This window comes from Myotis nattereri (assembly GCF_964212035.1).
Source record: "Myotis nattereri genome assembly, chromosome: 10".
In the NCBI taxonomy this organism is placed as follows: domain Eukaryota; kingdom Metazoa; phylum Chordata; class Mammalia; order Chiroptera; family Vespertilionidae; genus Myotis; species Myotis nattereri.
The window spans coordinates 20405465-20432575 of record NC_138085.1 but is presented as its reverse complement, the minus strand read 5'-3'; the positions used below and the strand labels follow the sequence as shown (position 1 = coordinate 20432575).

At 38.4% G+C, this 27111-nt stretch overlaps 1 protein-coding gene and 1 pseudogene across 3 annotated transcripts in view; both read right to left on the bottom strand.

The window, feature by feature from the left end:
- The window catches only part of EIF5B (eukaryotic translation initiation factor 5B), a 64016-nt gene that overhangs the window by 36304 nt on the left and 601 nt on the right, over positions 1-27111 (bottom strand). For both annotated transcript variants that reach the window (XM_081100518.1, XM_081100519.1), the window contains exons 2-9: positions 17990-18115; positions 17806-17890; positions 16493-17171; positions 14651-14868; positions 13885-14035; positions 9208-9306; positions 5504-5593; positions 3383-3457 (exon numbers count right to left, since the gene is read on the bottom strand). In XM_081100518.1, coding sequence (XP_080956644.1) covers positions 3383-3457; positions 5504-5593; positions 9208-9306; positions 13885-14035; positions 14651-14868; positions 16493-17171; positions 17806-17890; positions 17990-18115 — 1523 coding nt within the window. The remainder of the gene's footprint in view (positions 1-3382; positions 3458-5503; positions 5594-9207; positions 9307-13884; positions 14036-14650; positions 14869-16492; positions 17172-17805; positions 17891-17989; positions 18116-27111) is intronic.
- Positions 11377-13529, bottom strand: LOC308526344 (lysine-rich coiled-coil protein 1-like; annotated as a pseudogene). The gene is made up of 2 exons: positions 13523-13529; positions 11377-12148 (listed from the first exon to the last, which is right to left on the bottom strand). The product of its transcript is annotated as a lysine-rich coiled-coil protein 1-like (transcript).

Below are 27111 nucleotides of genomic sequence, written 5' to 3'. Positions count from 1 at the left end.
GAATAGGAGCATTGGGAATGCAGGCCTACCAAGGATTCAGGGAGGGCAAGGTAGATGAACACTAGATAACACCCTTACTGTGAGGTAAAACCTGAAAAACTGTACCCTAGCAGTAAGGATGAATAGGAAGTAAACAGAACCTCCCCCTCATTCTTAGCATAACACTTCTAGGTCCTCTGAATTCTACATTTGGAATAATTAACTAGTGTTTATTATTCCTAGTTCACTCCTGGTGAATGTACAAAGAAATTCTTTTTAGAGGGTGGGAAAAAAAAATCCTTGACCACAAATTATTTCTATACTTTTACAAATATAATATCTACATATATTATAAAAACACATAAAAATAACAAACCACACGAGAAAACAATTCACATGAGGAAAGCCAGCATACCCAGAGGGCTTCCACTGAAGTCATAAAGCCAAAATTAAAAAATGACTATGCTTCTAACATCCAGGGAGCAAAAGATAAGACTAAATTTTTTAAAAAATAAAATTATTACCAGAAGACAGATCAGAAGAAATAATCTAACCCTGGTGGAGTAGCTCAGTTGATTAGAGCATCGTCCTGATATGACAAAGTTGTGGGTTCAATCCCCAGTCGAGAACACATACAAAGAATCAACTAATGAATGCATCAATAAGTGGAACAACAAATCAGTATTTCTCTTTCTCTCTTCCTCCCTATCTAAAATCAATAAAAATTTTAAATTTTTTTTTAAAATGAGCAAACCACTAGAATAAACCATGGAGACTTAATAAGATGGAAAATACAGTAAAGTGAATAAAATAAAATGCAAGAATATAGTAACAAGGTCTATCTAGTCATAACTAGATTACCTGAGGGGAAATAATGGCTCATTACATTGCAAAACTGATAAAAAACATAAAACCATACATTTATAAAGCTCTACAGGCAGAATAAATGAGAAAAAATCAACCCAAGTTATATCATAATTAAACTGCTAAAAACCAAAGACACATGAAAAATTTATTTGTTGAATCCTCAACAGAAATAATGAAAGACAAGACAAGGGAGTAATATTTTCAAAGGGTTAAATAAATAAAAGTTTAGCAAAGGCCCTAACCGGTTTGGCTCAGTGGATAGAGCATTGGCCTGCGGCTCAAGGGTCCCAGGTTCGATTCCGGTCAAGGGCATGTACCTTGGCTGCAGGCACATCCCCAGTAGAGGGCATGCAGGAGGCAGCTGATTGATGTTCTCGCTCATGGATGTTTCTAACTCTCTATCCCTCTCCCTTCCTCTCTGTAAAAAATCAATGAAATATATTTAAAAAAAAAAAAAAGTTTAGCAAAGAACTCCTCACTCAGTAAATATATCCTTTAAGAATGAAGTTAAGAAAAATATTTTTAGAAAAGCAAAAATGGAATGTCTCACTAATAGATTCCACTAAAGGAAATTCTAAAAGGAGTTCTTCTGGCAGGAAGAAATAACCCCAAATGGAAGGTCAGAGATGTAGGAAGAAATTAAGCCCTACAAAAAGCTAAGAATTTAGGTAAATTTAAATAAATATTGACTATAAAAAATATAGTATTACGGGGTTTAAAATAGAGAATTAAAACAAATGAGAATAATGACAAATAAATTGAGAACTGAGTAAATGTTATTCATGTATTCAGTGGTCTTTGCATCGTCTGGGAAGATGGTAACATTACACAATGATAGTTCAAAGGTCCATGTTAAAAGTCTCTAGGTTAACACTAAAAGTAAATGAAAAAGTACACAACTTCCAAGCTCATGGAAGGAGGAAAAAATGTTAATAAAAAGAATCCAACAATCCAAAATACAGTAAGAAAAGAGAGAAAGAACAAAAAGACAAAACAAATAACAAGGATTTAGTGAGATAAGTATAAAAACAATATATTTCATTAATTACAACAAATGTTAGGTATAAGAATGGGCTAAGTGCACTAGGTAAAAAATAAAAACTGACAAACTGGATATAAAAATCTCAACTACAGGCTCTTTAAGGATACAGAAAGAATAATAAATACAGGAAAAGAGCACGTAAATCAAAGCGTGTGGAACTGTATTAATTAAAATCTGATAAAGTACATGTTAAAGGCTAAAGGTATCACTAAAAATGAATAAAAATAAAGTATAAAGTAAATATAATATAAACAAATAATGTATCAGTAAGAGTTGATTCATCAGAAAGATTTAAGACTGTATTCACCTAATAATGTAACACCAAAATCAGAAAGCAAAAGTTGGCAAAGCTCAGGGAAAAATAGACAATCTGCAATCATGGTGGGAGATTTTAACACATCACTTAGTAAAAGAAAAAGCACACCAGAAAAAACTCAGAACATAAAAGACTTAATCAAAACGATCAGCAAACTTGACTTAACACAGTGAACAAGACAACCAAGCACACCTAATCACATATGAAACATTTACAATAATCAACTATTTGCTGGGTTGTAAATTCTCAACCCATTGCAAAGGACAGAACCATGTATGTTTTCTGATAATAACTTAACAAAAAGATAATTAGAAAGTCCTTACTAATGTAAATTAAGAAATGTACCTCTAAATAAATCATAGGGCCCTAACCGGTTTGGCTCAGTGGGTAGAGCGTTGGCCTGCGGACTCAAGGGTCCCAGGTTTGATTCCGGTCAAAGGCATGTACCTTGGTTGCGGGCACATCCCCAGTAGGGAGCGTGCAAGAGGCAGCTGATCGATGTTTCTAACTCTCTATCCCTCTCCCCTCCTCTCTGTAAAAAATCAATAAAATATACTTAAAAAAATAAATCATAGGTAAAATTAACATATATTTAAATGTAAATTTAAAAAAATCAACATATCAGAACCTGTAGAATTTTGCTAAAGCCATGCTTAAAGAAAAATTTATAATTTTAAAAATATGTATTTGGGGTGAAAGACTGAAAAAACAAAGAGACAAATATCCAACTCAAAAAGGAAAAACCCAGCAAATTAAACCTAAAGAAAGTTGATTTTAGCAATAAAGGATAGAAAGTAATTACAAAAAGACACTTTTTATTCAGAGTGATTAGGAAATATACTATTATTTCTATTGTCTTTGTATTATATTTTAAGTTAAAGAGGCTTTTTGTAGGCTAGCTTTAATAACTTAACCCCATTTATAACATTATCACTCTGAAAAACTGTATTCTAAATCCCAGGCAACTATCTTACAAATGACCTTCTGAAAAACCACCTATTCATGAAATGGGATCCACATGAGGAATTTAGGAACCATAGCAACGGAGAGAGCAAAACTGCTCTCTGTCCTCAGGAATGCTCATATAGCAGTCATTATCAGGAGACTAACTATTCCTTTAAATATAAACACCTCTAATAACCACTGGATTTATCAGCAAGTGCTTACGAGGTATTCACCTTTTTCTCTCTCCTCATCACTGACCATAGCTTCCCAGTCATCCAATCCAGCTTCCTCAGTTTCTTCCTCCTCTTCTGTAAATAAAGTTTTCATTAAAGACATAGAAAAAAGTGGAAAATTATGCTGACCTAAAAAGAAATGTTTTAATTATGCAAAAAAAATACACACAATTTCATTATCTTTGGAACTAATTTTCAATATAGCTATCATGTTATAATTTATTATTACTAAATGATTCACAATTCCCTAGTATTTTGAATACAGGTTGGGGCAAAAGTAGTTTTACAGTTGTTTGTATGGAAAATGCAATAATTACTAAATAATAATCCTATATAATAAAAGCCTAATATGCAGATTGTCCCCTCGACCTGGAGTTCAACCCAGAGTTTAACTGCTTGCTATGACAAGTGCTGACCACCAGCGGGCAGCACGGAATATGGCAGGTGTCAGCAAAATGGCACTGGCAGTGGAGGTGCCACCAGCCCCGACGAGAGCAGGACCGGGGTGGAATGATGGAGCAGGTGAGTGGGCAGCGCCAGATCAAGGCAGGTGTGAGCAGGGCCCAATCGCCTCACCAATCACCCTGCAGATGGCAACCAGCAGCGGGGCTGCCCAGCTCCCAGATGCTGAGGGAGCCTGGCAGGGGTCCAATGATTCAGGCAGAGTTGGGGGCACAGGAGACTGGGGTCTCAGGTGCTGCCCAGGGCCCAGGGGTCAGCTGGGACCTGCCCTTCCACACCAGACGCTCAGGCTTTGATCGCCAGCCAGGCCTAGGGACCACACCCATGCATGAATTTCATGCACCAGGCCTCTAGTACAAGAATAAACTCTGTTTCATGTACTCATAACTGTAAACCTACTCTTGCCCCAACCAATACACTAGGGCACATGATCACACTCTATTCTTGAAGACAAATGAAATTTCACATATATCTTCTTTTTGATTTTTCAACTAAACTTTATACACATAAGAATTTATTTTTCTTCAGCCTCTATAGATACATACAAATACTACATAAATCACATAATTGGATGTACAAAGCTACATCTCTACTCATGTTGAAAATTAGAAGAGATGTTGTGCTTACAACGCAAAAATAGTCAGAAAGGTATTGTTTTGAATATTAAGAACTTAATACTGCCTTTAACAACAATGACACTTTTACTGAAATCCAATTAGGCATAACTATTCTCAAAAGATGAGGGCACATGTAGTATTTGCTTCTCTGGAAAAATCATCATTTGCCAGCAAGTTTGGATAAGTCATCTTAAGGAGGAGGAAACAACAGTCAGGAACATGTGCCCAAAGAGGCCTCCTTCCAGTTTAGCAATTCTTTTTACTGCTACAGATATCACCTACAATCCTGGGCTGCTATAAGCATGTCAAATGGAATTTCTCTAGTTTCATTACACTAAGCTAAGATGTGCCCAAACAAATGATATTTTTTTACACTGTGAACCGGGGGGGATGTAGAGAGGGACTATCAGTAATATTTTTCCCCAGGGTAGGTCAGTCTTGACATCCTCAAGTGTTTCTACTCCCATTCCTGTCTTTGAACACTTGAGAGTCTCTTGATTTTACCAAACATACATTATGCTAGCCTGTGGCTTCCTATCAATATCTATTCTCATGAATTAGAATATTTATCTTAAAAAAAAAAAAAAGAAGAAAAGAAAGTCAGAGACTTTCTCCAACCTAAAAACACAAACACTGAATAAACTGAATTGATTTACTAAATAAGAGGCTGACCTCTAAGAATGTTTTAAAAATAGTAACTTCTATGACTCTTAAAAAGTCCTAATTAAAAATGCTTCCAATTTTTCTTCAGAAAGATTAAATAACTTCAGGTCTTCTTGGTACCACCTAAGATTTCTGACCCATCAATAGAAAGAAAGCAAAAAACCTCTATCCTCTCTACAAAAATTTTATTCTACAAATAAAAAATTGATTCAAGGCTCACTTCTACACTTTTGCAATGTGGAAATAAAAAGAAATGACTTAGAAAGGACTATAAAAAAAGGCCACCCTGCCAGATATTTGGTTTCTCCAAACTAATAACTAGGACAGTTAGGACACATCAATGCTACTTAATGAGAATTTATTAGTCAATGCTACTGGCCTGGTTCAACAGGAGGTGGTGACTCTTCTTTTTCTGGTACACCTTGTTCCACAACTTCTACAGCAGCACTTAATTCTATTGGCTCAGACACTGAGTGAAGGGCAGAAACCAAATTAATATTTTTCAGTATATAATTTTTGTGAGGATACTCTATTAAGTATTGAATAAAAATCATTAGTATATACTTAATTCTTTATCAAGTTCAAAAAATGTTTAAGTATGTCATATATTTTACAGAAAATAGTTTTTCTTTCTGCTCAAAGAATAGAATGTAAAAATACAGAAGACTGAGAAAAAAAGAAAATGATAGTTGTACTTTTCAGTTAAGAAGAGTTATTCACGGGGCAGGTCAGGATTGCAGCATAGGTAAACGCGGTACTCAACCTCCTCCCACAACCACATCAGAATTACAACTAAACTACAGGACAGCCTTCAGAACTGCCTAAAATCTGGCCAAATGGAAGTCCTACCACTAGAGAACTAAAGAAGCCACATTGAGCAGAGGTGTGGAATAGGCTGGTCTAACATCCACTGGTGGCATTTGAGCTGTGTAGGTCCCCCATTAGGAGCCAGGGGTCCCAGCCCACATCAGACCCCTCAGCCCAGGGTTCCAGTGCTGAGAAGAGGTCTCCGTAACTTCAGGCTGAAAAAACCAGCAGGGATTGTGGCTGAGTGAACAAAGAATAATAAGAGTCTCAGCCAGTTCCTCTTAAAAGGGCCAGCGTACTCATTCAGACCCACTTCCTCTGAGCTCCAGCTCTGGGGCAGCAGCTTGAAAGGATCCAGGGACATAGGGGGAAGACCTAAATTATCTGACATCAGGGCAAGAACTGGGGGGGCAGATTTCTCTCAAACGAAAGTGCTGGCAGAGATCACTATTCCTTTGATGACCCCTCCCCCGCCACAGAGTCAACAATCAGGCACCATATCTGAGTCTCCATCAGTCTGGCTCACACTGTTTGCCCACCATGGTGATTCCCTGAGATCTGGCCCTACCCAATTTGCAGGCCCACCCAAGCTATTTCCAGTGGCTTTTCTATATGAAATGGCCAGTCGTGGCTCAGGCTTCAGACTTTCCTAAAACTCTCAAACAAGCAGCAGCTGGCCTTAGCATACCCTATACCTCTTGGTAAATAGCCCAGCCTGGCACTAGCAGCAGCCTGCCTTGATTCACAGCTTGGCCTCTCCTGGACACCTCCAAGCCCAAAACAGGTAGCAGCAATCTACAGATCGTTCTGTAGCTCACGACTGGGGGTAGTGGGGGTGTGTGGAGGTTGGTTGGCCAAGGGGGAAACAGGCAATAGCTGACTTTGAACCTCCCAGGAGGTCCCAGAGCCAGTGCACTCAGTGGTCAGATTAAGACCAAACCAGATTACAACCCTACCACATCCATGAGTGACACATTCAAGGGATGCATTTGGTGAGCACCAAAGCCACAATGAAACACGTCCTGCTCCATAGGGGGTGTCTCCTACAGCTCTTCAGCTGTAGTCACAGCTGGTCCTCACAGCTGATTAGCCTAGAGGTCAATCCCTTCCAGTGATGCGAACAGCAATCAAGGCTTAACTACAACAGAACAGTGCAAAGAGCCCACACAGGGATGCACCTAGAGTGCTGAGCTCAGGTGACTGGGGAGGCTGAGCCACTGGGCAATATAGGACACCTACTACAGAAGGAGACTCTACTAATTCCAGGAGACAAAGCAGCTCTACCTAATACGTAGAAACAAATACAGGGAAGCAGCCAAAATGTGGAGACAAACATGTTGCAAACAAAAGAAGAGAATATCTACAGAAAAAGAACTAAATGAAATGGAAGCAAGCTAACTACCAGATACAGAATTCAAAACAATAGTTATAAGGATGCTCAAGGAACCCAGTGAGAACTTCAAGGAACTTAGTGAGAACATCGGCAACATAAAAAAGGACCATTCGGAAATGAAGAATACACTAGCTGAAATGAAGAATAATTTACAGGGAGTCAACAATAGAGTAGAGGACGTTGAGAATCAAGTCAGCAATTTGGAATATGAGGAAGCAAAAAAAAAAAAAAAAAAAAACCAATCAGAAGAGCAGAAAGAAAAAATAATCCAATATGAAAATAGTGTAAAGAGCCTCTGGGACAACTTCAAGCATATCAACATTCACATCATGGGTGTACTCAAAGGAGAAGAGAGGGAGCAAAAAATTGAAAACCTATTAAAAAAAAAATGACAGAAAACTTCCCTATCCCTAACTGGTTTGGCTCAGTGGATAGAGCGTTTGCCTGTGGACTCAAGGGTCCCAGGTTCAATTCAGGTCAAGGACATGTACCTTGGTTGTGGACACAACCCCCACAGTGGGGAGTGTGCAGGAGGCAGCTTATCCATGTTTCTCTCTCATCAATGTTTCTAACTCTCTATCCCTCTCCCTTCCTCTCTGTAAAAAATCAATAAAATTTATTTAAAAACAAAACAAAAACAAAAGCTTCCCTTATCTGGTGAAATAGACACACAAATCCAGGAAGCACAAAGAGTTCCAAACAAGATGAACCCAGAGAGACCCACACCAAGGCACATCATAATTAAAATGCCAAAGGTTAAAGACCAAGAGAGAATCTTAAAAGGAGCAAGAGAAAAGCAGTTAGTTACCTATGAGGGAGCACCCACAGGACTGTCAGCTGATTTTTTAAAAAAAATATATTGATTTTTTACAGAGAGGAAGGGAGAGGGATAAAGAGTTAGAAACATCGATGAGAGAGAAACATAGATCAGCTGCCTCCTGCACACTCCCCACTGTGGGGGTTGTGTCCACAACCAAGGTACATGCCCTTGACCGGAATCGAACCTGGGACCCTTCAGTCTGCAGGCCAATGCTCTATCCACCGAGCCAAACTGGTTAGGGCTGTCAGCTGATTTCTCAAGAAACTTTGCAGTCCAGAAGGGAGTAGCAAGAAATAGTCAAAGTGACAATAGCAAGGATCTACAGACAAGATTACTCTACCCAGCAAAGCTATCATTTAGAATTGAAGGTCAGATAAAGAGCTTCATAGATAAGAAAAAAACTAAAGGAGTTCATCATCACCAAACCAGCATTACATGAAATGCTAAAGGATCTTCTTAAAGAAGAAAAAGGGAAAAAAAGATAAAAAATATGAATAAAATGGCAATAAATACATATCTATCAACAACTGAATGTAAAAATCAAAATAAACAATCAAGAAATCTAATGAACAAAATATACTGATGAATAAAATAGAATCAGAGGCATAGAAACATGGAACAGACTAAGAATCTCAGAGGGAAGTGGGGGGGGGGGGGGGGGGGGGATTAACCAAAGAACTTATATGCATGTATGCATTACCTATGGACATAGACAATAGGGTGGTGAAGGCCTGGGATGGGGCAGGAACCAGTGGAGAGGGACAAAGGGGAGAAAGAAGGTGGGGACATCTGTAATACTCTCTCAACAATAAAGATTAAAAAATAAAATTAAATTAAAAAATAGTTATTTATAGGGTAGGATCCAGATTTTTAAAACACAAGTACCTTTTCATCACCCTATTATTTCAACCAGTTGAGAATAACAAAAATCAGAAATGTGTGAAAAAAAATCAGTTTTAATATGCCATTCTGACTTGTTGATTTCTTTTTTAAAGCCATTCTGTTTTAAAGTTGGGAAAAAGCAAAAAAAATGTTTCTAAATCAGATTATTTTGTATACAAACCTTCTTTATTTTCTAGCTGCTGTGGAGTTTTTTTCTTCTTTTTATCTTCATAAATTGGCCTTTTCTTTGGCAAAGAGTCTTTTGATGGCACTTCAACACCTGAGGGATAATGGAAAATTTCAGGTTTATACTAACCTGTATGTCACCTTAAGAGATAGTACTTAAACACATAACATTCTATTCACCTCAAAGATACATACCTTAAAATATAAAAAATAACATTCATGGAAAAACCTTTTTTATATAAGGCATTCTAACTTTTACCCATACAATAAAATTCCATTATGTCGGTGTACGGTTCTAAGACTTTTGACAAATGCCTAAAATTATGCAACCACCATCACAATGATGATGCAAAAAAATTCCATCACTCTGTGGATATTATGTAGTCAAACTCTGCTCACATCCTTAGCCCCTGGCAGCACTGACCTGTTCTACATCCTCAAAGATTTGCATTTTCCAAATGTCACAGAAATGAATCTTACAGTCTGGCTGCTGTCATCTTAAGGGATGAGTCATCCTCTTTGTTGTATGTACCAGTATTTCATTTCTTTTTACTGCTGAGTAGCATTCCATTGTATTGATGGAACACACTTCCTTTCTTTATTCAGTAGACATCTGAGTTGTTTCTAGTTTTTGACATTTATAAATAAAGCTGATATGAGTATTTGTATGTAGAGGTTTTTGTGTGAACATTTCTCTGGGGTAAAGATTTTCTAAGCAACTGACCACTGTTTTCCAAAGTGTCTTTACAAGTTTGCATTCCCAGCAGTAATGTATGAGAGTATCAACTGTTCAATATCCTCACCAGCATTTGGTTAAAACAGATGTTTTGATTCTTTTTAATTTATGTATTCTAATAAATGTGTAGTGATATCTCATTGTAGTCTTAATTTGAGACCATGTTCACATAACTTTTATTATAGTTAATATTGTTATATTTTTCATTTTAGTTCTTGTTAATCTCTTACTGTGTCTAATTTATAAATTAAACTTTATCAGAGGTATGTATATGTAGGAGAAAACATAAGTATGTTTTGTTACTCCATGGTTTTAGGCATCCACTGAGGATTTTGGAATGTATCCTCCACATTTGAAGGGAGACTACAGTAGATATAGGACTATCCAGGTTATGTACTTCTTTATGAGTTTTGATAGTTTATATCTAGTAAGGAATGGCCCTATTTTATCTGAGCTTTTGAATTTATGAGTACAGAATTACTCGTTCTATTCCCTTATCATCATTTTAATACTTATAGGATCTGTAATGATGATGCCTCTCCCGACCCTTTCACTCCTGATATCAATAATTTGTCTTAGCTTTTTCTTAGTCAGTCTAGAAGTTTATCAATTTTATTCATTTTTTTTTTCAAGAACTCGTTTTTGGCTTCATTTTTTTTTTTTTTTTTTTTTTTTTAGAAACTAGAACTTCATTATAAGTACTTATTATAAATGGATTTTGTATACTCTTTGAAACTTTTAAAGCCATATGTAACCTAAGATTATTTTAATGTTTTTCATTATTCAATCTATAAAGTACAAAGAACACTGAGATATATATATATCTCAGAGGAAAAAAATGTGAATTGAAAAAACTAATAAATATAAAAATACCCCATCCCAAACTAAAACAAACCCAATTAAGAAATAGATTCTACAAAGCCTATTAATCCTTCAATTTAAAATAAATGACTTCCCAAGGGAAAAATATTTCCATAATCATAGAAGTTTGATGAATAAAAGCAAAGCTGCTCTCATTAAGGAAAATTACATTATATGTAAGAAAAATGTAATGATGTTTCTAGAAAATGAAGAAAAGTAATTTCCATGTTGGATTTATCAAGCATACTAAATAAGGATTTGAAGGAGAGAAAGGGAGAGAGAGAGAATGAGAGAAACATCAATTTGTTGTTTCACTTATTTGTGCATTCATTGGTTGCTTCTTGTATGTGCCCTGACCAGGGATTGAACCTGAAAGCTTGGCTTATTGGGACCACACTCCAACCAACTGAGCTATCCGGCCAAGGCCTAAATACTTTCTGTTCACTTGGCCTTTGTTAGAAGTGACAGTACCTATTTCCATGAGAAAAGTGCTATGAACATGAACATCATAAAAAAAGGTCCCGAATGATTTTTCAGTTTAACCTCAGGAGAATCAACTCAAGAGCTTCAAAGTCCAAGGACAGACTGGTCCCAAAGCATTTCCTCTCCTGTCTTTTTCTGTGCCTTGTTCCTTTTTCTCTTTTCTACGCTTACAATCCTTTCTTAGAGGCTACATCTTGTCTTTTTCTCTCCCTTTGATTCTTAAGCTTTTCTGTACTGATCCTGACTGTTTCTACCTCTATGTGTTGCTTTTCTGGAAGCTCTTGTGTTTGTCTAAATCTGTTTCCTCACAACCTTTTTTCCTCTTATGTTTGGGCTGCTGCTCCTCCGATTTTTCTCTGCCTCCTTCTGGGTGCCATTTCCTCTTCTCCTGTATCTGTTCATGGCCGGCTTTATGGGCACTGGTACTGGTTTCTGAGAGGTGCCTGTAAACTCTAGATTCGACTCTGTATGAGCTATAATTATACTCTTGATGACTAAGGTTCGGGGTGCTGGTTTTCCTGAGAAATAGTCCCTGGTGAATTGACAGTATCTCATGCTGTCATGAGCTGGTAGTATGAGGTAACTGGTTTTCCACTGTTTGTGAAACACTGCATGACCTTGGGTGGGTCTGGATGGTTTCAGTTGGGAGTCTTTGATCAAATATTCTGTACCTGGGTCTGAAATCAACCTCTTCTTTGTCCCTACAGGTTTCCAAATAGTCCTCTCTCATCTGTCTGAAACAAGTCTTTGGTTCTAAGCCCCTGGCTTTCTGCACTTTTGATATAACCTTCAAGTTCATCTTGAAAGGAGTCAGATGTCTTCTCTGAATGCTTCTTTAGGTTGACAAGGGATTTTCCTTATCAGACTGAGAACTTGGTGGGGAAATTTGATCATATTCACCCATTAATTGCCTTCAGTTTTCTAGCATAAACTTTCCCCAAAGAGTGAGACTGTGCAACAACTGGGGAGCTTCTTGTGAGGCAGGGGCGGGCGTCTATGACTACTGTCCCCCTCTCTGCCAACGACACTGGCCTGGAGATAAGCCGAGGTGGAGGTGTCGGAGAGGCAGGGACAACCGCTGCTGCCACCACTGCCTCCGCTGCCGAGCAGGCGGGGTAGAATGAGGAGGCCTAATTGATTCTTTCTATTTTTTTCTATTACATTACTTTGCTCTTCTTATTTTTGGTTGGTAGGATGGGAAACGTAAGACTATTGATGTGCAATCTTTCTTCTTTTACTAAAAGAAGCATTTTAACGCTATAAATTTCCCTCTACGCACATTTTCAAAATTTTGTTGTGCTTTATCTTTTTTTTAAGTTACTTTCTAATTCTCATGGACTTCTTGAACTCATGGATTAATAAGAAGTAGGTTGTTTAATTTTCAAATATTTCTGGATTTTTCTCAATATATCTCTATTATTCTTTTCTAGTGTAATTGTTGTGTGCGTGTGTGCGTGTGTTTGGTTAATCCTTACCTGAGATATTTTTTCTACTGATTTTTAGAGAGGGAAAGGAAGGAAGCCAGAAAGTGGGGGGAGGGCGGAGAGAGACATCAATATGAGAGACACACATCGACTGGCTGACACCTGCACTCACCCCAACCAGGGCATGAATCAAACCTGCAACCCAGGTTATGTTCCCTTGGATCAGGATTCAAACCCATGAACCTTCAGTGTGTAGACCAATGCTCTAACCACTGTGCCCACCAGCCAGACAGTTCAATTATGTGTTATTTTTTATTCTGTTTGCTTTAATTCTTTCAAATGTCTTAAAGCTTGTTTTATGGCTCTGGATCCTGATTTTTTTTTTTTTCTTAATCAACTATAAAAGGCATTTGGAGACAAATGGGGAAAAATTTTAAATGGACAGAAAATCAGATGCTATCAAGGAATTAACTTTGTTAGAAGATGTACTCTATTCATGTTAAAAAGTAAAATGTCCTTACTTGTTAGAGATATACTAAAGTAAAATATAAGTAAAATAATATGATATCTGAAATTTACTTTAAAATACTACAAGGGAAAAAAGTGGGTGGAGGACAAAACAAAAATGATATATATTGATAATTGTTTAAACTGAGTGATGGGTAAATGGGGACTCATTTAACTACATTCTCTATTTTCATTTATTTTGGGGAACAAAAAAATGTTTTTATACATACACTATCATTTACACATAAAATTTTAACATAGTATGTAAGTCATCTCCCTACATAAGGAAATTATATCACCTAACATTATTAGACTTTTTCACAGCATTTTCATAGGAATTGTTCTAGTACAATTCAATTTTCATTTTGACCATTATAAAGATACAACTACTTGAGAGAAGCGTCTAGACCAGGGGTGGGCAAACTTTTTTACTCGAGAGCCACAATGGGTTCTTAAACTGGACCGGAGGGCCGGAACAAAAGCATGGATGGAGTGTTTATGTGAACTAATATAAATTCAAAGTAAACATCATTACATAAAAGGGTACGGTCTTTTTTTTTTTTTACTTTTATTCATTTCAAATGGGCCGGATCCGGCCCGCGGGCCGTAGTTTGCCCACGGCTGGTCTAGACTCTTCCCATTAATTAAAAATACTACTTACCCTGAGCTTGTAGAAGTTTAAGGGTAGCTTCAGCTCTGGCTCTGGCTTCTCTCTGAGATTTTGTTAAAAGTTTCCCTTCTTTTTTCAAGCGTTCTTTTCTTTCTTTTTCTTTTTGCTTTTTCCTTTCTCTTTTTTCTTGTTCTAATCTTTCCTATAAAAGAATATATATCAGACAAAAATTGTACTAGCTTAATCAATTATAAAATTTAAATGTAAAAAACCCAAGCTTCAAACAAAGCTTTTGCGATACATGCTAAGTATTATGTTAGGAGATTCCAAATGAAAATATTTTAAATGTTATACATAATTTTTTTTGTTAATCCTCACCCAAGAATATTTTTTCCACTGATTTTTAGAGAGAGTGGAAGGGATGCAACAGACAGAGAGAAACATCGATGTGAGAGAGAAACATAGACTGGTGGCCTCCTGCATGTTCCCAACCAAGGCCAGGGAACGAGCCTGCCAGCATGCGTCCTTGACCAGGAATCGAGCCAGTGATCCTTCAGTGTTTGGGCCGACACTCTACCACTGAGCCACACCAGCCAGGGCGCACATGATGATTATTCATGAGAATAGACTATGTCTTGGCAATGATACATAAGCAACACCTGTCTGTACCTCAGGAAATAAAGGTAGAATTTTCTGTACCTCTCGATCTTATTATTTAAATCCAGACAGACAACAGATTAGAGGTTAGAGATATTTCATAGAGAAGAGATCTTAAGCTAAACACAATGTCAAAGTCAGCAACTTTATGAAAACGTACCTCTTCTTTCCGCTTGGCTTCCAACTCCTCAAGCCGTTTGATGCGTTCTTCCTCTTCTCGCTTCTGTCTCTCTTCTTCTTCTTTCAGCTTAGCCAGAGCTTCCTGCATAGCTTTAACTGTGGCTTTGCTAGGTCCTTTTTTCTTCTCCTTCTCTTTGTCTTCCTTTTCTACTTTCTTTTTCTTCTTATCTTTTTTCTTTTTGTCTGCTTCATTGTCATCTATCAAAAAAGAATAGATAAACTGTTGTTTTTTTTAAAGTTTCCTAAGGCAATGATGAGCAAACCCCAGAATTCTAGGACTATAATGGGCTGAAGCTGATGCTAGCAGCAGGCTAGAGCCTATAGGCATCAAGGCATCCAGAAGAGCACAGGAGAACCTGAGCACCTAGATCAGCTTAGAATCCCCAAGTTAGCTTCCTTAGAAGCCTGCAGCGCTGGTGTTGCTCTAAGTTGTCCTGAGAGATGCCAGAAGACAGCAGGATCTTGTCAGCAGGGACAAGATATAATGTATCTAATGTAGCTCTTAATCTACAGTGTCTGAATTCCTGCCTTAATTCTTAGCTAGTGTTGCTTCTATAAAATGGGAATAATATGAATGATGCCAATCTTAAGATATTAGAAGGGTAAAACACAAAAATATAGGTAATTATATTCTAAGAACTCTATAGTATTATGCTTAGAAAGCTAAAGATTATAAAGCTACTTTCATGGTATTTCTCTTCAAGTATGTCCAGATAATATTTCAAGTGGTTAAAAAAGTTATGTCAATTTTCCCCTTAAAAGTTTTACTAGTCTAAAGAAAAGCTATGTGAATCATTTGATCTGTTTTTATTCTGATTAATATGGGAAATTTAGCTATAAAGCTATTTTTTGTAATTAGTTATGGTACTAAAAAGTGTCTATTGCTTAAAAGATGTTAACTAATTTCAGCATGTTTCACTTTTCTATTTCACAGGCTGAATTGGGTTTTTAAAAACAGCTAAGAGCCCTGGCCTGGGTAGCTCAGTTGGTTGAGCATCGTCCCATGCACCAAAAGGTGACCAGTTCAATTCCCGGTTTACGTTGTGGGCTCTATCCTCAGTAAGGGGCATGCAGGAGGTAGCCAATCAATGTTTCTCCCTCTCTCAGTTTAATATTTCCTCTCTCTTTCTCCCTCTTTCAAGTTAATAAAAACTTTGATAAAGAAATATAAAAACAGGAAAGAATTCAGTTATCACCTGACACCAAGTTATCGTCAGAGAAGAATAAATTTTCATTAGGCAACTTCTACTCTTTATCAACAAAAAATTGGTTATCACAGTGAAATTCTATAAAAATCCTAGTCTGTGTAGGCAGAGCTGCCTCGAACAGACTGTCAAACTACAGCAAGAAGGCCGGGGAGGGTGGGAGGGCAGGAGGGGGGTGGGTAAGAGATCAACCAAAGGACTTGTATGCATGCATATAAGCATAACCAATGGACATAAGACACTGGGGGGGTAGGGGAGGCCAGGGGATTGTCAAGGGCGGGGGGGGAAAAAGGAGACATATGTAATATTCTTTGTAATACTTTAAGCAATAAAAAACAAACAACAAAAACATGATATAAAAACATTGATAAAAACAAACAAAAAAAAATCCTAGTCTGTGTACAAACCACTTGAAAGACATTTTGTATTACATATAAATCTTTAACAATAAACATCAATTCAAAAAGTACACAGATGTAGTTTTTTAAAGATTTTCTTACAATTAAGCATCTTTATAACCAAGGACAAATAAGAAAATGACTTTGGGGCATAATAATCAAACCTTAGATTAAATATGAATTCAAGCCTTTTGCCCTTTCTGCAATAATTTTACCAACCTTCAGCGGCTATGGGCACCTCTCCCTTCTCATCAGAGGCAGGGGCTGTTCCAGTATCAAGAGTCACCTTGGATTTTACACTTTCCTCTTCAGATTTCTTTTGAGGTTCTTTTTGTTTACTCTGATCCTTTTTACCAGTTTCTAACTCTTCTTTTTCTTTCAGCTTCCGCAGTTTTGCCTTTTCTTCATCTCGCTTTTTTCTCTCGCGCTCTTTCTTCTCTGCCTTCTTTTGGGCCACTGTCTTAATTTTGAAGGAGTCTTCATCTTCATTCCCACTCTCTACAGTAGGACCTGGCTTATTTTTTTGATTTTTTTTCTGTCCTTTTCTAGACTGCAAAAATTCATCTGAGTCATCACCACTTTCCCCTGAAGAATTTACTCTGGAACGCTCTTTAATTCTCTTACTGTTATCCTCATCCTCTTCTGACCCATCCCACTTCTTATTTGATTTTTGAGTTTTCCCTTTAGCTTTTTTAGAAAGTTTTTTTAAATCATCATCATCATCATCATCACTCCCAGAATACATTTCCACTTTTGGTTTTACTGTCTTTTTTGATTTTGAATCCTTATCTTCCAATTCATCACTATCATTCTCATCAAAATTTTGTTTTTTGCCTTTCTGTCCTTTCTTTTTTTTATCTTGTTTTGAGAAGGATTCTTCTTCATTATTTTCTGTTGGCTAGAAAATTTCCATTGTTAGAAATATTAACAGAGTTATATTTGTTTTAAAATAAATAATTGAAACTCCTCAGTCACATACTTCATTAAAAACACATCAAAAAATTCTCACAATATTTTCAAGTCTTTTTTTATAAGGATATAAACCTCAACTAAGTAACAAAATCTAGCCTAGGCGTCAGGCACATCTCACACTCACAGTGAATGTCAGAATCCAGGTGCTCTAAAGCCAGTACTAATCACAATCCACATTTACTAGCTTCTTCAAATGGCACACAAAGTTTAAGGGGGGGTATTGAAATAAGAAGAAATACCTATCACTTTCCCACTGTTCTGAGGCCTCTCCAAATTCAAATGATGAAAAAGAAACAATATTTAAGAAATTGAAGGTGGAGATAGGAAATGTTCTATCTCCAAATACATCAATTTTATAAACAGGCAACATATCCCAAAATACCTTTAGATTCCAAGTAAAGCATCTTTCTATCTGTAAAAGGTTTTAAAAGACATTATTTCTTTCCTAAAACTTGCTTTTCCCCTGTTGGCATCAGAATTTATAGAAAATTTTATCTGTTTGCAAAAGCAGCTCCCTAAAAACAGGCACTAGGAAGCAAGGCTGGCTAACAACCATTCACCTTTGTTGCCGCGGTTTCTCTGTCAGCTTTGATGCCTTGAGCCTCCCAAGACAATTCTTCCAGTTCTTTCAGGATATCATCTTCACTAGAAAAGATGAAAATATATTTAAGGCAAAGAATCAGCTTAATAAGTGACTCTTGTACCAAAGCTAGTAAAAAGGAAATATATTTGAAATATACTTACTCAAAGTCTTGCCTTTTTTTTTCTTTTTTCTTCTTCCCCTTGGACTTTTGAGGCTCCTGCTCCTTAGCAGCACCAGCTCCTTCTATTTCTGCAGCCAAGGCATCAAGATCAATGTCATCCTTGGCACTTAAATGAAAACAAAGAAGATCTAAATGTTACTCCAGAACAAAATAATCTAGCACATTCACCTACAGAGGAACGTTTTAGAAAAATGTTTTTATTGATTTTAGAGAAAGAAGGGAGAGAGAGAGAGATACATTGATGACAGAGAAAGATTCATCAGCTGCCTCCTGCTGGCGGCCACAGAGGGGGGCCCAGGCCACCTAGCTGGCAGCACTGAGGTGGGTGGGCGGGGCCTCCCTCTGCGGGGTGATCGATTTTGGGGCCCCGTGATCGCCCAACAGAGGGAGGTCCAGGTCACCAGCCAGCGATGCTGTGGCGGCGTGTGAGCAGGCCAGCAATCACCCTGCAGAGGGAGGCCTAGGTCAGCCAAGCTATCGCACCCCACGCCTGTCACCGGCAGAGGGAGGCGACCAGTGGCAGGGGCAGGGGGGAAGGGGCAGCACCACACAGATGGCAACCAGTGGCGGCAGGGCTAGGCCCTGATCGCCAGCCAGGCCTAGGGACCTTACCCAAGGAGTCCCAGATTACGAGAGCACACAGGCCAGGCTGAACCCACACCACCACCACCCGCCCCCCCCCCCCCCCCGGCCCCTGTGCATGAATTTTGAGCACTGGGCCTCTAGTAAATAAGACAAAAAACACATGGTTATCCTAATAAATGAAGAAATAGTGTTTAACCAAAATCCAACACCCTTTCCTGGTAAAAAGAGTCAACCAACTAGGAATAGAAAGCAAACTTTCCTCAACCTAAAAAAGGGTCTCTAGGGAAAGCACAGCTAACATTATACTTAATGGGGGAAAACAAAGTTTCCCCTAAGATCAGAAACAAGACAAAAATGTCCACTCTCCCCATTTCTATTCAACATTGTACTGCAAGATTTAGCCAGAACTTCAGGCAAAACAAAGAAAAAGCATTTAGAGTAGAAAAGGAGGAAACCATTTGAACTTGCCTAAGACCTGGCCATAAAATCCTAAGGATAAAAAGATTATTACAGCTAATAAGTGAATTCATTAAGATTTCAGGATAGATCACTGTACAAAAATCAACTGTATTTAAACTATGCACTAGCAATGAACAATCTGGAAATGAAATTAAGAAAAGAATTCCATTTACAATAGCATAAAAAAGAAATGCTCAGGAATAGTTTTTGAAAAGAGTTGCAAATCTACTCTGAAAACTATATTGAAAAACACCAAAGACGTAAATAAGTGGAAAGACATCCCATGTTTACAGATCAGAAGGCAAAATATTGGCAATACTCCCAAAATTGATCTATAGCAGCAATTTTCAAACAATGTGCTGCAAGAATTTTTGAAACATGCAGTATCTGACTATTTAGTCAGGGCACTGACCTCTTTTCCCTAAGATTGTCAAATGAAAAAATGATAACAGCCAACACAATAGCTGTCCATTGTAAATGAATCAAAATTACATCTTTTTTTGTCAGATCAGCAAAAAACATATTTTTGGAGTGCTATAGAATTTTAGTAATTAGTTTATGTAGGCCATGAGATGAAAAAAAAGTTCAAAATCGCTGATCTACAGGTGAAATGCGATCCTAATCCAAATACTACCTACTCCCATCTCCCCTTTTTTGCAGAAATTTAGAAGCTGATCCTAATATCTCTATGGAAATGCAAGAAACCCAGATTAGCCAACACAGTCTCAAAAAGAACAAGGTTAGAAAAATCACACTTCCCAATTTCAAAACTTAATACAAAGCTATAGTAATCAAGACAGAAGTACTGCTTTAAGGATAGACATACAGATCAATGGGACAGAATTGAGAATCTATAAATAAACACCTACACACGGTGAACTGATTTCAACAAAGAATTAAAGTCTTTTTAACAAATGGTGTCAGGACAACTGGATATCTACATGCAAAGAATAAAGTTGGAACCCCCATGTTACATGATATACAAAAGTTAACTTAAAATGGCTCAAAGTTTAACACTATAAAACTACTAGAAGAAAACCTAGTAAATCTTCACAACCTTGGATCTAGTGATGGTTTCTTAGATCTGACACCAAAAACATAAACAACCAAAGAAAACATAGATGAATCAGACTTCATCAAAACTAGAACCTTTTTGCTACAAAGGATATCACCAAGAAAGTGGAACAATAACCTCCAATGGGAGAAAAGAAAGGCAACTCACAGAATGATAGAAAATATTTGCAAATCATACCTGGATAAAGGGTTGGTATGTAGAATATATAAAGAATTCTTATTCCTAAATAATTTTAAAATGGGCAAAGGCTTTGAATAGACAGTTCTCCAAACAAGTTATGCAAATATCCAATAAGCACAACATTTAACATTTTAAACCATCATGGAATGACAAACCAAAATCATACTATGATACCACTTCACACTCATGGGAATGGCTACTACACAGTAATCAAAAAGTCAGTTGATAAGTGTTAATGAGGATGTAGAGAAATTATAACTCTAATACATTGTTGGTTGAAATGTAACATGGTATTTCTTAGATCTTTATTCCTTTTCCTTCCTCCCACACTTTCAAAATAGTTACAGCATGGTTTTGGTTCTACATTAAGCGTTTCATTATGTAAATGTTGTAGTTACTGCTGGGGCAAATAGTACACTGTGATTATTTCAGTACTGTTTAATACAGGTTTCAAAATACCTTTTGCACTAAACGTTCTCGACAATACATATTTGTTACAAGGCATAAAATAGAAAGAAAGGAAGGTAAAAAAGCAGTCATTTGTGTGTCACTAATTAAAACATTTGAATGCTGCTATATCTTTTTCTCCATGCTCTCCCCCTTTACTATTCACATATTAGGACAAACTAATAATCTAATCACAACATAGTCCTCATCCTTTATACAACTACTCCTAATAAGAGTACAATAAATTGGTGACACACAAGACAACCAACCATCCTGGAAAAGTTTTCCTATTTACCAGAAAAAAAGAAAGAAAAAGTATTACATTAACAGCAATGAAAACTGTAAGATACCTAGAAATAAGCAAAGAAAGAAATAGTCTAAAGACTCAAGTGAAGAAAATTATAAAATATATATAAAGCCCTAATATGCAAATAGACCAAATGGTGGAACACTGAACTGGTCACTATGACGTGTGATGACTACCAGGGGGCGTGTGCAGAACATGGTGGATGTGAGGCGCAGCGGGATGGTAGAGCAGGTGAGTGGGGACGCCAGACCAAGGTGGGGCGCCAGTCGCTTTCATTGGGGGGAGCCTCTGGTGGTTACTGAAAATTCTTTGCTCCCATGCACCACGGTCCCGCCTGGCACTCGCACCCACTGCCAGCACCTGGTGCCAGCCCCGATCGCCCCTCAGGGCTTCTCCACCTCCCCCTGCTTCTGAGGGGCGATTGGGACAGCAGCCGCCATTCACATCCAGTGATGGCACCGAACAATCAGGGCCAGCGCCAGCAGACAGGAGACCAAGAGCTGTGGTGGGAGGAGCCGGGCCGGGGCATGGAGGATCAGCCGAGACCCGCTCCTGTGCCCACTGCAGCCTCGTGGCCCACAGTTCCTTTCAAGGTGCACGAATTCGTGCACTGGGCCCCTGGTAATAAAATATTACTTCAGAGAACCTCTCTGGAGATCGAGACCAGAACTTGGCTGAAGATCCTGGCTAGGCTGCTGATCAACTGAACGCTGTCTCCGTGTCATTCCTTCTTCGCCAACTCCGTCTACGTCTTTGGGAACCCCTGGACCTGCTGGGGTTGGACCCCGGCACGCGGCGAGGCTCAGTGGCTGAGCATCAACCTACGAACCAGGAGGTCATGGTTAGATTCTAGGTCGGGGCACATGACTGGGTTGCAGGCTCCATCCCCTGTGTGGGGCGTGCAGGAGGCAGCTGACCCATGATTCCCTCTCATCATTGATGTTTCTCTCTCTCTCTCCCTCTCCCTTCCTCTCTGAAATGAATAAGAATATATTTTAAAAATAAAATAAACTTACACAAATCATAAAAAAAAAAAAATAAAAAAAATATTACTTCAACCACGTCCAGCATGGCCAGTGGTGAACCTGAGGAGGGGCAGTAAAGGATTTAAGAAAACAGACAAGAGAATACAGTTGGGGCCAGGTGGATCACTGCGTCTGGATGAGGAAACAGTGACACAACCTGTAAGCCCAAGCTTTATTTTATAGTTAGATCACACAAAGCAAAACAAGGGCAAGATGTTTACGATGTTCTGGCGAGTTTCAAATCTGCTTCTTTCCTGTTGTTGCCATTCTCTGCTCTATCAAACTTTGATTAAGCAGCACTTGCTGCACCTCCTGCAGCCCACATCCCTTAGCTACCTAGGACTGCAGGGTCAGACTATAAGGTCAAGCTTACAACCATAGCCTTTTGGCTATAATTGTGCTGGGAGGGCTTTGCCCTCCAAGTTGGGACTTGTATGTGGCTTTGCCACAAGTCAGTCTGAGGCTTGATCCTGTCCGAATGCTGTAGCTGCTCTCCACAATTACTGACATACAATTACATTAACCAAATACAGAAGCATGTCATATTATTATTTGTTGATCACTGTATATGGCACTTTAATAGACACTCAATACATTTCTTGAATGGGATGATTCAATAATATAAAGGTGTCAAATGTACCAAATAATCAACTCCCAATTAAAATCAACCATCACAGCCGTAACCAGTTTGGCTCAGTGGATAGAGCGTCAGCCTGCGGACTGAAGGGTCCCAGGTTCGATTCCAGCCAAGGGCATGTACCTTGGTTGCGGGCATATCCTCAGTAGTGAGTGTGCAGGAGGCAGCTGAATTGATGTTTCTCTCTCATCAATGTTTCTAACTCTCTATTCCTCTCCCTTTCTCTCTGTAAAAAAATCAATAAAATATATTTTAAAAAAATAAAAGTAACATGAGCCCTGGCCAGGCTCAGTTGGTTGGCTGGAGCGTAGTCCTATACACCCAAATGTTTCAGGTTCAATTCCCCAGCCAGGGCACATATCTAGATTGCAGGTTTGATCACTGGTCAGGACATGTACAGCAGGCAACCAATCGATTTTCCTCTTTCACATCGATGTTTCTCCCTCTCCCCTCCCCCTTTGCTCTTTCTCAAAAAATCAATAAAAACATATCCTCAGGTGAGGACTAAAAATAAAAGGGGTTGCATCAGCTCCAGATCTCAATAGAGATCACAATACAGAATAAGACAAGAAAAGTTCATCTGCCTTCTTATTCATTTATGGAAAACTAGAAAGTCTTTCCCTCCTGCAACACACCAATTTCCTAAAATATCGGTGTCGGAACAAGCTAAGAGAACTCTCAGATTAAGCATCTTTTTTCTGATCTAAAGTATGCAGATAGATACCCCAGAATTCTACTGACTCATGAAACTCTAGTTCCTGAATCTCCACCTCCACAATATATGACTGTGTTATAGGTAAAACAGTATCTTCCTTCCCTCTATATTCTTTGGGGAGGGGTGTGTGTGTGTTTGGGGAGGGGGGGGAAGATATATGGTATTAATCCTACTAGTTATAATGAGATACCATATTCCTTATAACTTGAAAAATATAACTGCCAGATTTGGGGGATCCAACAAAAGGAGGGATACCAGAATGAAGAATTGAATGTTAATTGTGAAAAAGCAGATAATCCAGGTCCTTTTCTCTGCACACATTAGTAAGAAACATTCACCATATTGTGTAAATGAAAACAGTAGGACATGTCTTGAGAATGCAAGTTTCCATAAGATAAGGTCCCATTATGTAAACTGATGACTGGGAAGGTCATAGGAAGAAATGAAAATAGTAGCCTTATATTCTGTATAAACTGTAGATGTTAAATACTATCCCTTGTCTCATCAACAGTTTTCCCAAATGAAAAAAAGTCAGGATCACTTGCTGACTACCCTATATCAAAGCCTCATTCTCAGAATTACACAAGCTGGAACAAAATTCTAGAACTTAGTCTTTAAAAAATGTTTAGTCATTGGTATAACAAATTAGATACTCAAATGAAATAAAATCTAATTTTAAATGAACACTGAGTGGCTAAAAAGTTAAAACAGGGATTAAATATAACACTATAAGAATTGAAACAGTCAAGTAATTTATGTTCTTTCCAAGAACTGAAAAGTAGCTCAGTGCCTTATCTTGATAATTAATAAACAGCTGCTCATTTCTCACCCAATTCTACTTGGCCAGAAACATGCTCTACTTAGGAGAGCTTGGTTAGAGAAGAGGTGGGATGAATGTAAAATCTTTAAAAGTGGAGATCTTTATACAAGAAAGTAAAACCAGGTAATATCTAAATATACTAACCATCAACTAAGCAAATCATAATCTTTTTGCTGGAGGATCTTGACTTTAATTTGAAAAAAAAAGAAAGGAAAACGCAATAGCATATGCGATGCAAAATAAAACTAGGTATGCCTGTACTATTTAAATATACAAAAGGTCTAAGTAAACTAACCAAGTAGTGAAACTTCCCTCTCCCACTCCAAAATATCTAATGTGGAACACCAAAGTAAAAAGGCCCGGCAATTCTGGTCAAGGGGGACCCTCTGCAAAACCCTAGGAATTTTCACCTACAATTTGAACAGCATCAAGCAAAGGAATCCATGAAGGAAAAATAGATGAGAAAACCTTTTCAATTACATTGCCACCACTTTCCTTTCAAGGTGAGCCAAAAAATAGAGACTACAGATTAGTCTGAGCTGGGATCAAAACAAAACAAAACAAAAATACTTGCCCGCCCTCGCCGGTTTGGCTCAGTGGATAGAGCGTCGGCCTGCGGACTCAAGGGTCCCAGGTTCGATTCCGGTCCAGGGCATGTACCTTGGTTGCGGGCACGTCCCCAGTGGGGAGTGTGCAGGAGGCAGCTGATTGATATTTCTCTCTCATCGATGTTTCTAACTCTCTATCCCTCTCCCTTCCTCTCTGTAAAAAAATCAATAAAATATATTTAAAAAAAAAAAAATACTTGCCCTAACCAGTTTGGCTCAGTGGATAGAGCATCAGCCTGTGGACTGAAGGGTTCCAGGTTTGATTCTGGTCAAGAGCATGTACCTTGGTTGCAGGCACATCCCCAGTGGGGGGTGTGCAGGAGGCAGCTGATCGATGTTTCTCACTCACTGATGTTTCTAACTCTCTATTCCTCTCTGTAAAAAATCAATAAAAAATATTAAAAAAAAAAATACTCCCCAAACAACAGGAGCATTCCTTCTACACTTGCAAACCAATCTTTTAACAACAGGCTCCAGTGTTTGCAATTGAAACTTTACATCATCCGTGAAAATCTTTATGAATCAATGAGACAGAATTTCCTCCAAAAATACAGACAATAAAATTCTCCCTTCTGAATATTTTTTCTACTGTGAGTCTGGAAGATAAAAACTGTAAGTAAAATAACAACATATACATGTACTTTTAAACCTAAATAACAGACTTCCGTAATCGTGAACCAAACCAATTGTTCAAAAAAATCTTTTTAATTAAGAGAATCAGTGAAATTAGAAAGTTGGCTGCACACTTGACAATATTTAAGAAAACACTGTAAATATTCCTTAGGCTTGATGGTAGCATTGCAGTTGTGTTTTGTTCTGTTTCTACAGGTTTCTCCCCTCAAGTATTATCTTTCAAATACACCTGAAGATTTTACTCATGAACGGATTCTGAGGTTTGCTCTAAAATATCCAACAAGGGCCCTAGCCGGGTTTGGCTCAAAGAATAGAGCATGGATCTGTGGACTGAAAGGTCCCAGGTTCGACTGGGGTCAAGGGCACATGCCCGGGTTTCGGTCTGGATCCCCTGTGGGGGGCGTGCAGGAGGCAGCCATCGAGGATTCTCTTATCACTGATGTTTCTCACTCTCCCTCTCCCTTCCTCCCTCAAATCAAAATATACTTTAATTATTTATATTTACAAATATACATATATATATCCAAAAAGGCAGGCCTGGCAGTCTGGCTCAGTGGTTGAGAGTTCACCTATGAACCAGGTCGCAATTTGCTTCCAGGTCAGGGCGGGCACATGACCTGGTTGCGGGATCGATCCCCAGCATAGGGTGTGCAGGAGGCAGCCAACCGATGATTCTCTCGATGTTTCTACCTCTCTCTCCCTTCCTCTCTGAAATAAGAATATATTTTAAAAAAATAAAATATCCAACAGGTGGATGAAACAGGATCGACGATGTGATAACAATGGGTGAAGCTGGGTAATTGGTACTCGAAGCTTTTTATACTTACCTATGTTGTGTACACAGTTCAAAGAAAAAAGTATCCCACACATCAAAACATCCTGTCAAAGGCAGGGAAATTTTGTCCCACTAAATCACCCAGAAGTCTGCTTTTTTTTTTTTTTTTTGGTACTTACCCTGTTTGATTAATAATTAAGTCCTATTTTTCAAACCAATTAACTTCCTCCAGTGGACCTGTTAAGTGAAAAACAGGCCTCACCCTGGTATCTTTTAATTCCACTCATCAACTAGATGAGTGCCAGGTGAGGAAACGATCTAGAGTTCCTACTACTTATAATTAGTAATCTTATTTTAACTTCAACACCACGTTTTAGTCAGAATGATGAACCATCACGGGTTGTTTTTGTTTTAAGCTACCTTACTCCCCTCCCGCCTCCCCCCGTATTTGAACTAAGTTTGGCGAGTGGTATACGAAGGCGGAAAGTAACAGATGCTGTTCCCTCCCAGGAAGCAAACTCTTCCGACGACAAAAGACTCAACCGAATGTGACACAGAAAAGTGACCGAAATCTCGGGGTGCTCCCTCCCTCCCCCCCCAAAGCCTTTTAAGTGGTGAGAAAGGAGCGACCCTGGTTGGTCGGTTTCCTCTCCGCCTCCTTTCTTGGGGGAGGTGCTAGAGAGCAAAGAAACCATCGAAAAGACTGGCCGGAAGAAGGAAAGCGAAAAGCATGGAGTCCGGACCACCAGCCCTGGAATAATCGAGAACCGTACCCACCAAATTAGATGAACTCAAGGGGGAGGTGAGTGCAAAGCGCCCCCAACGCACCTGAGGCT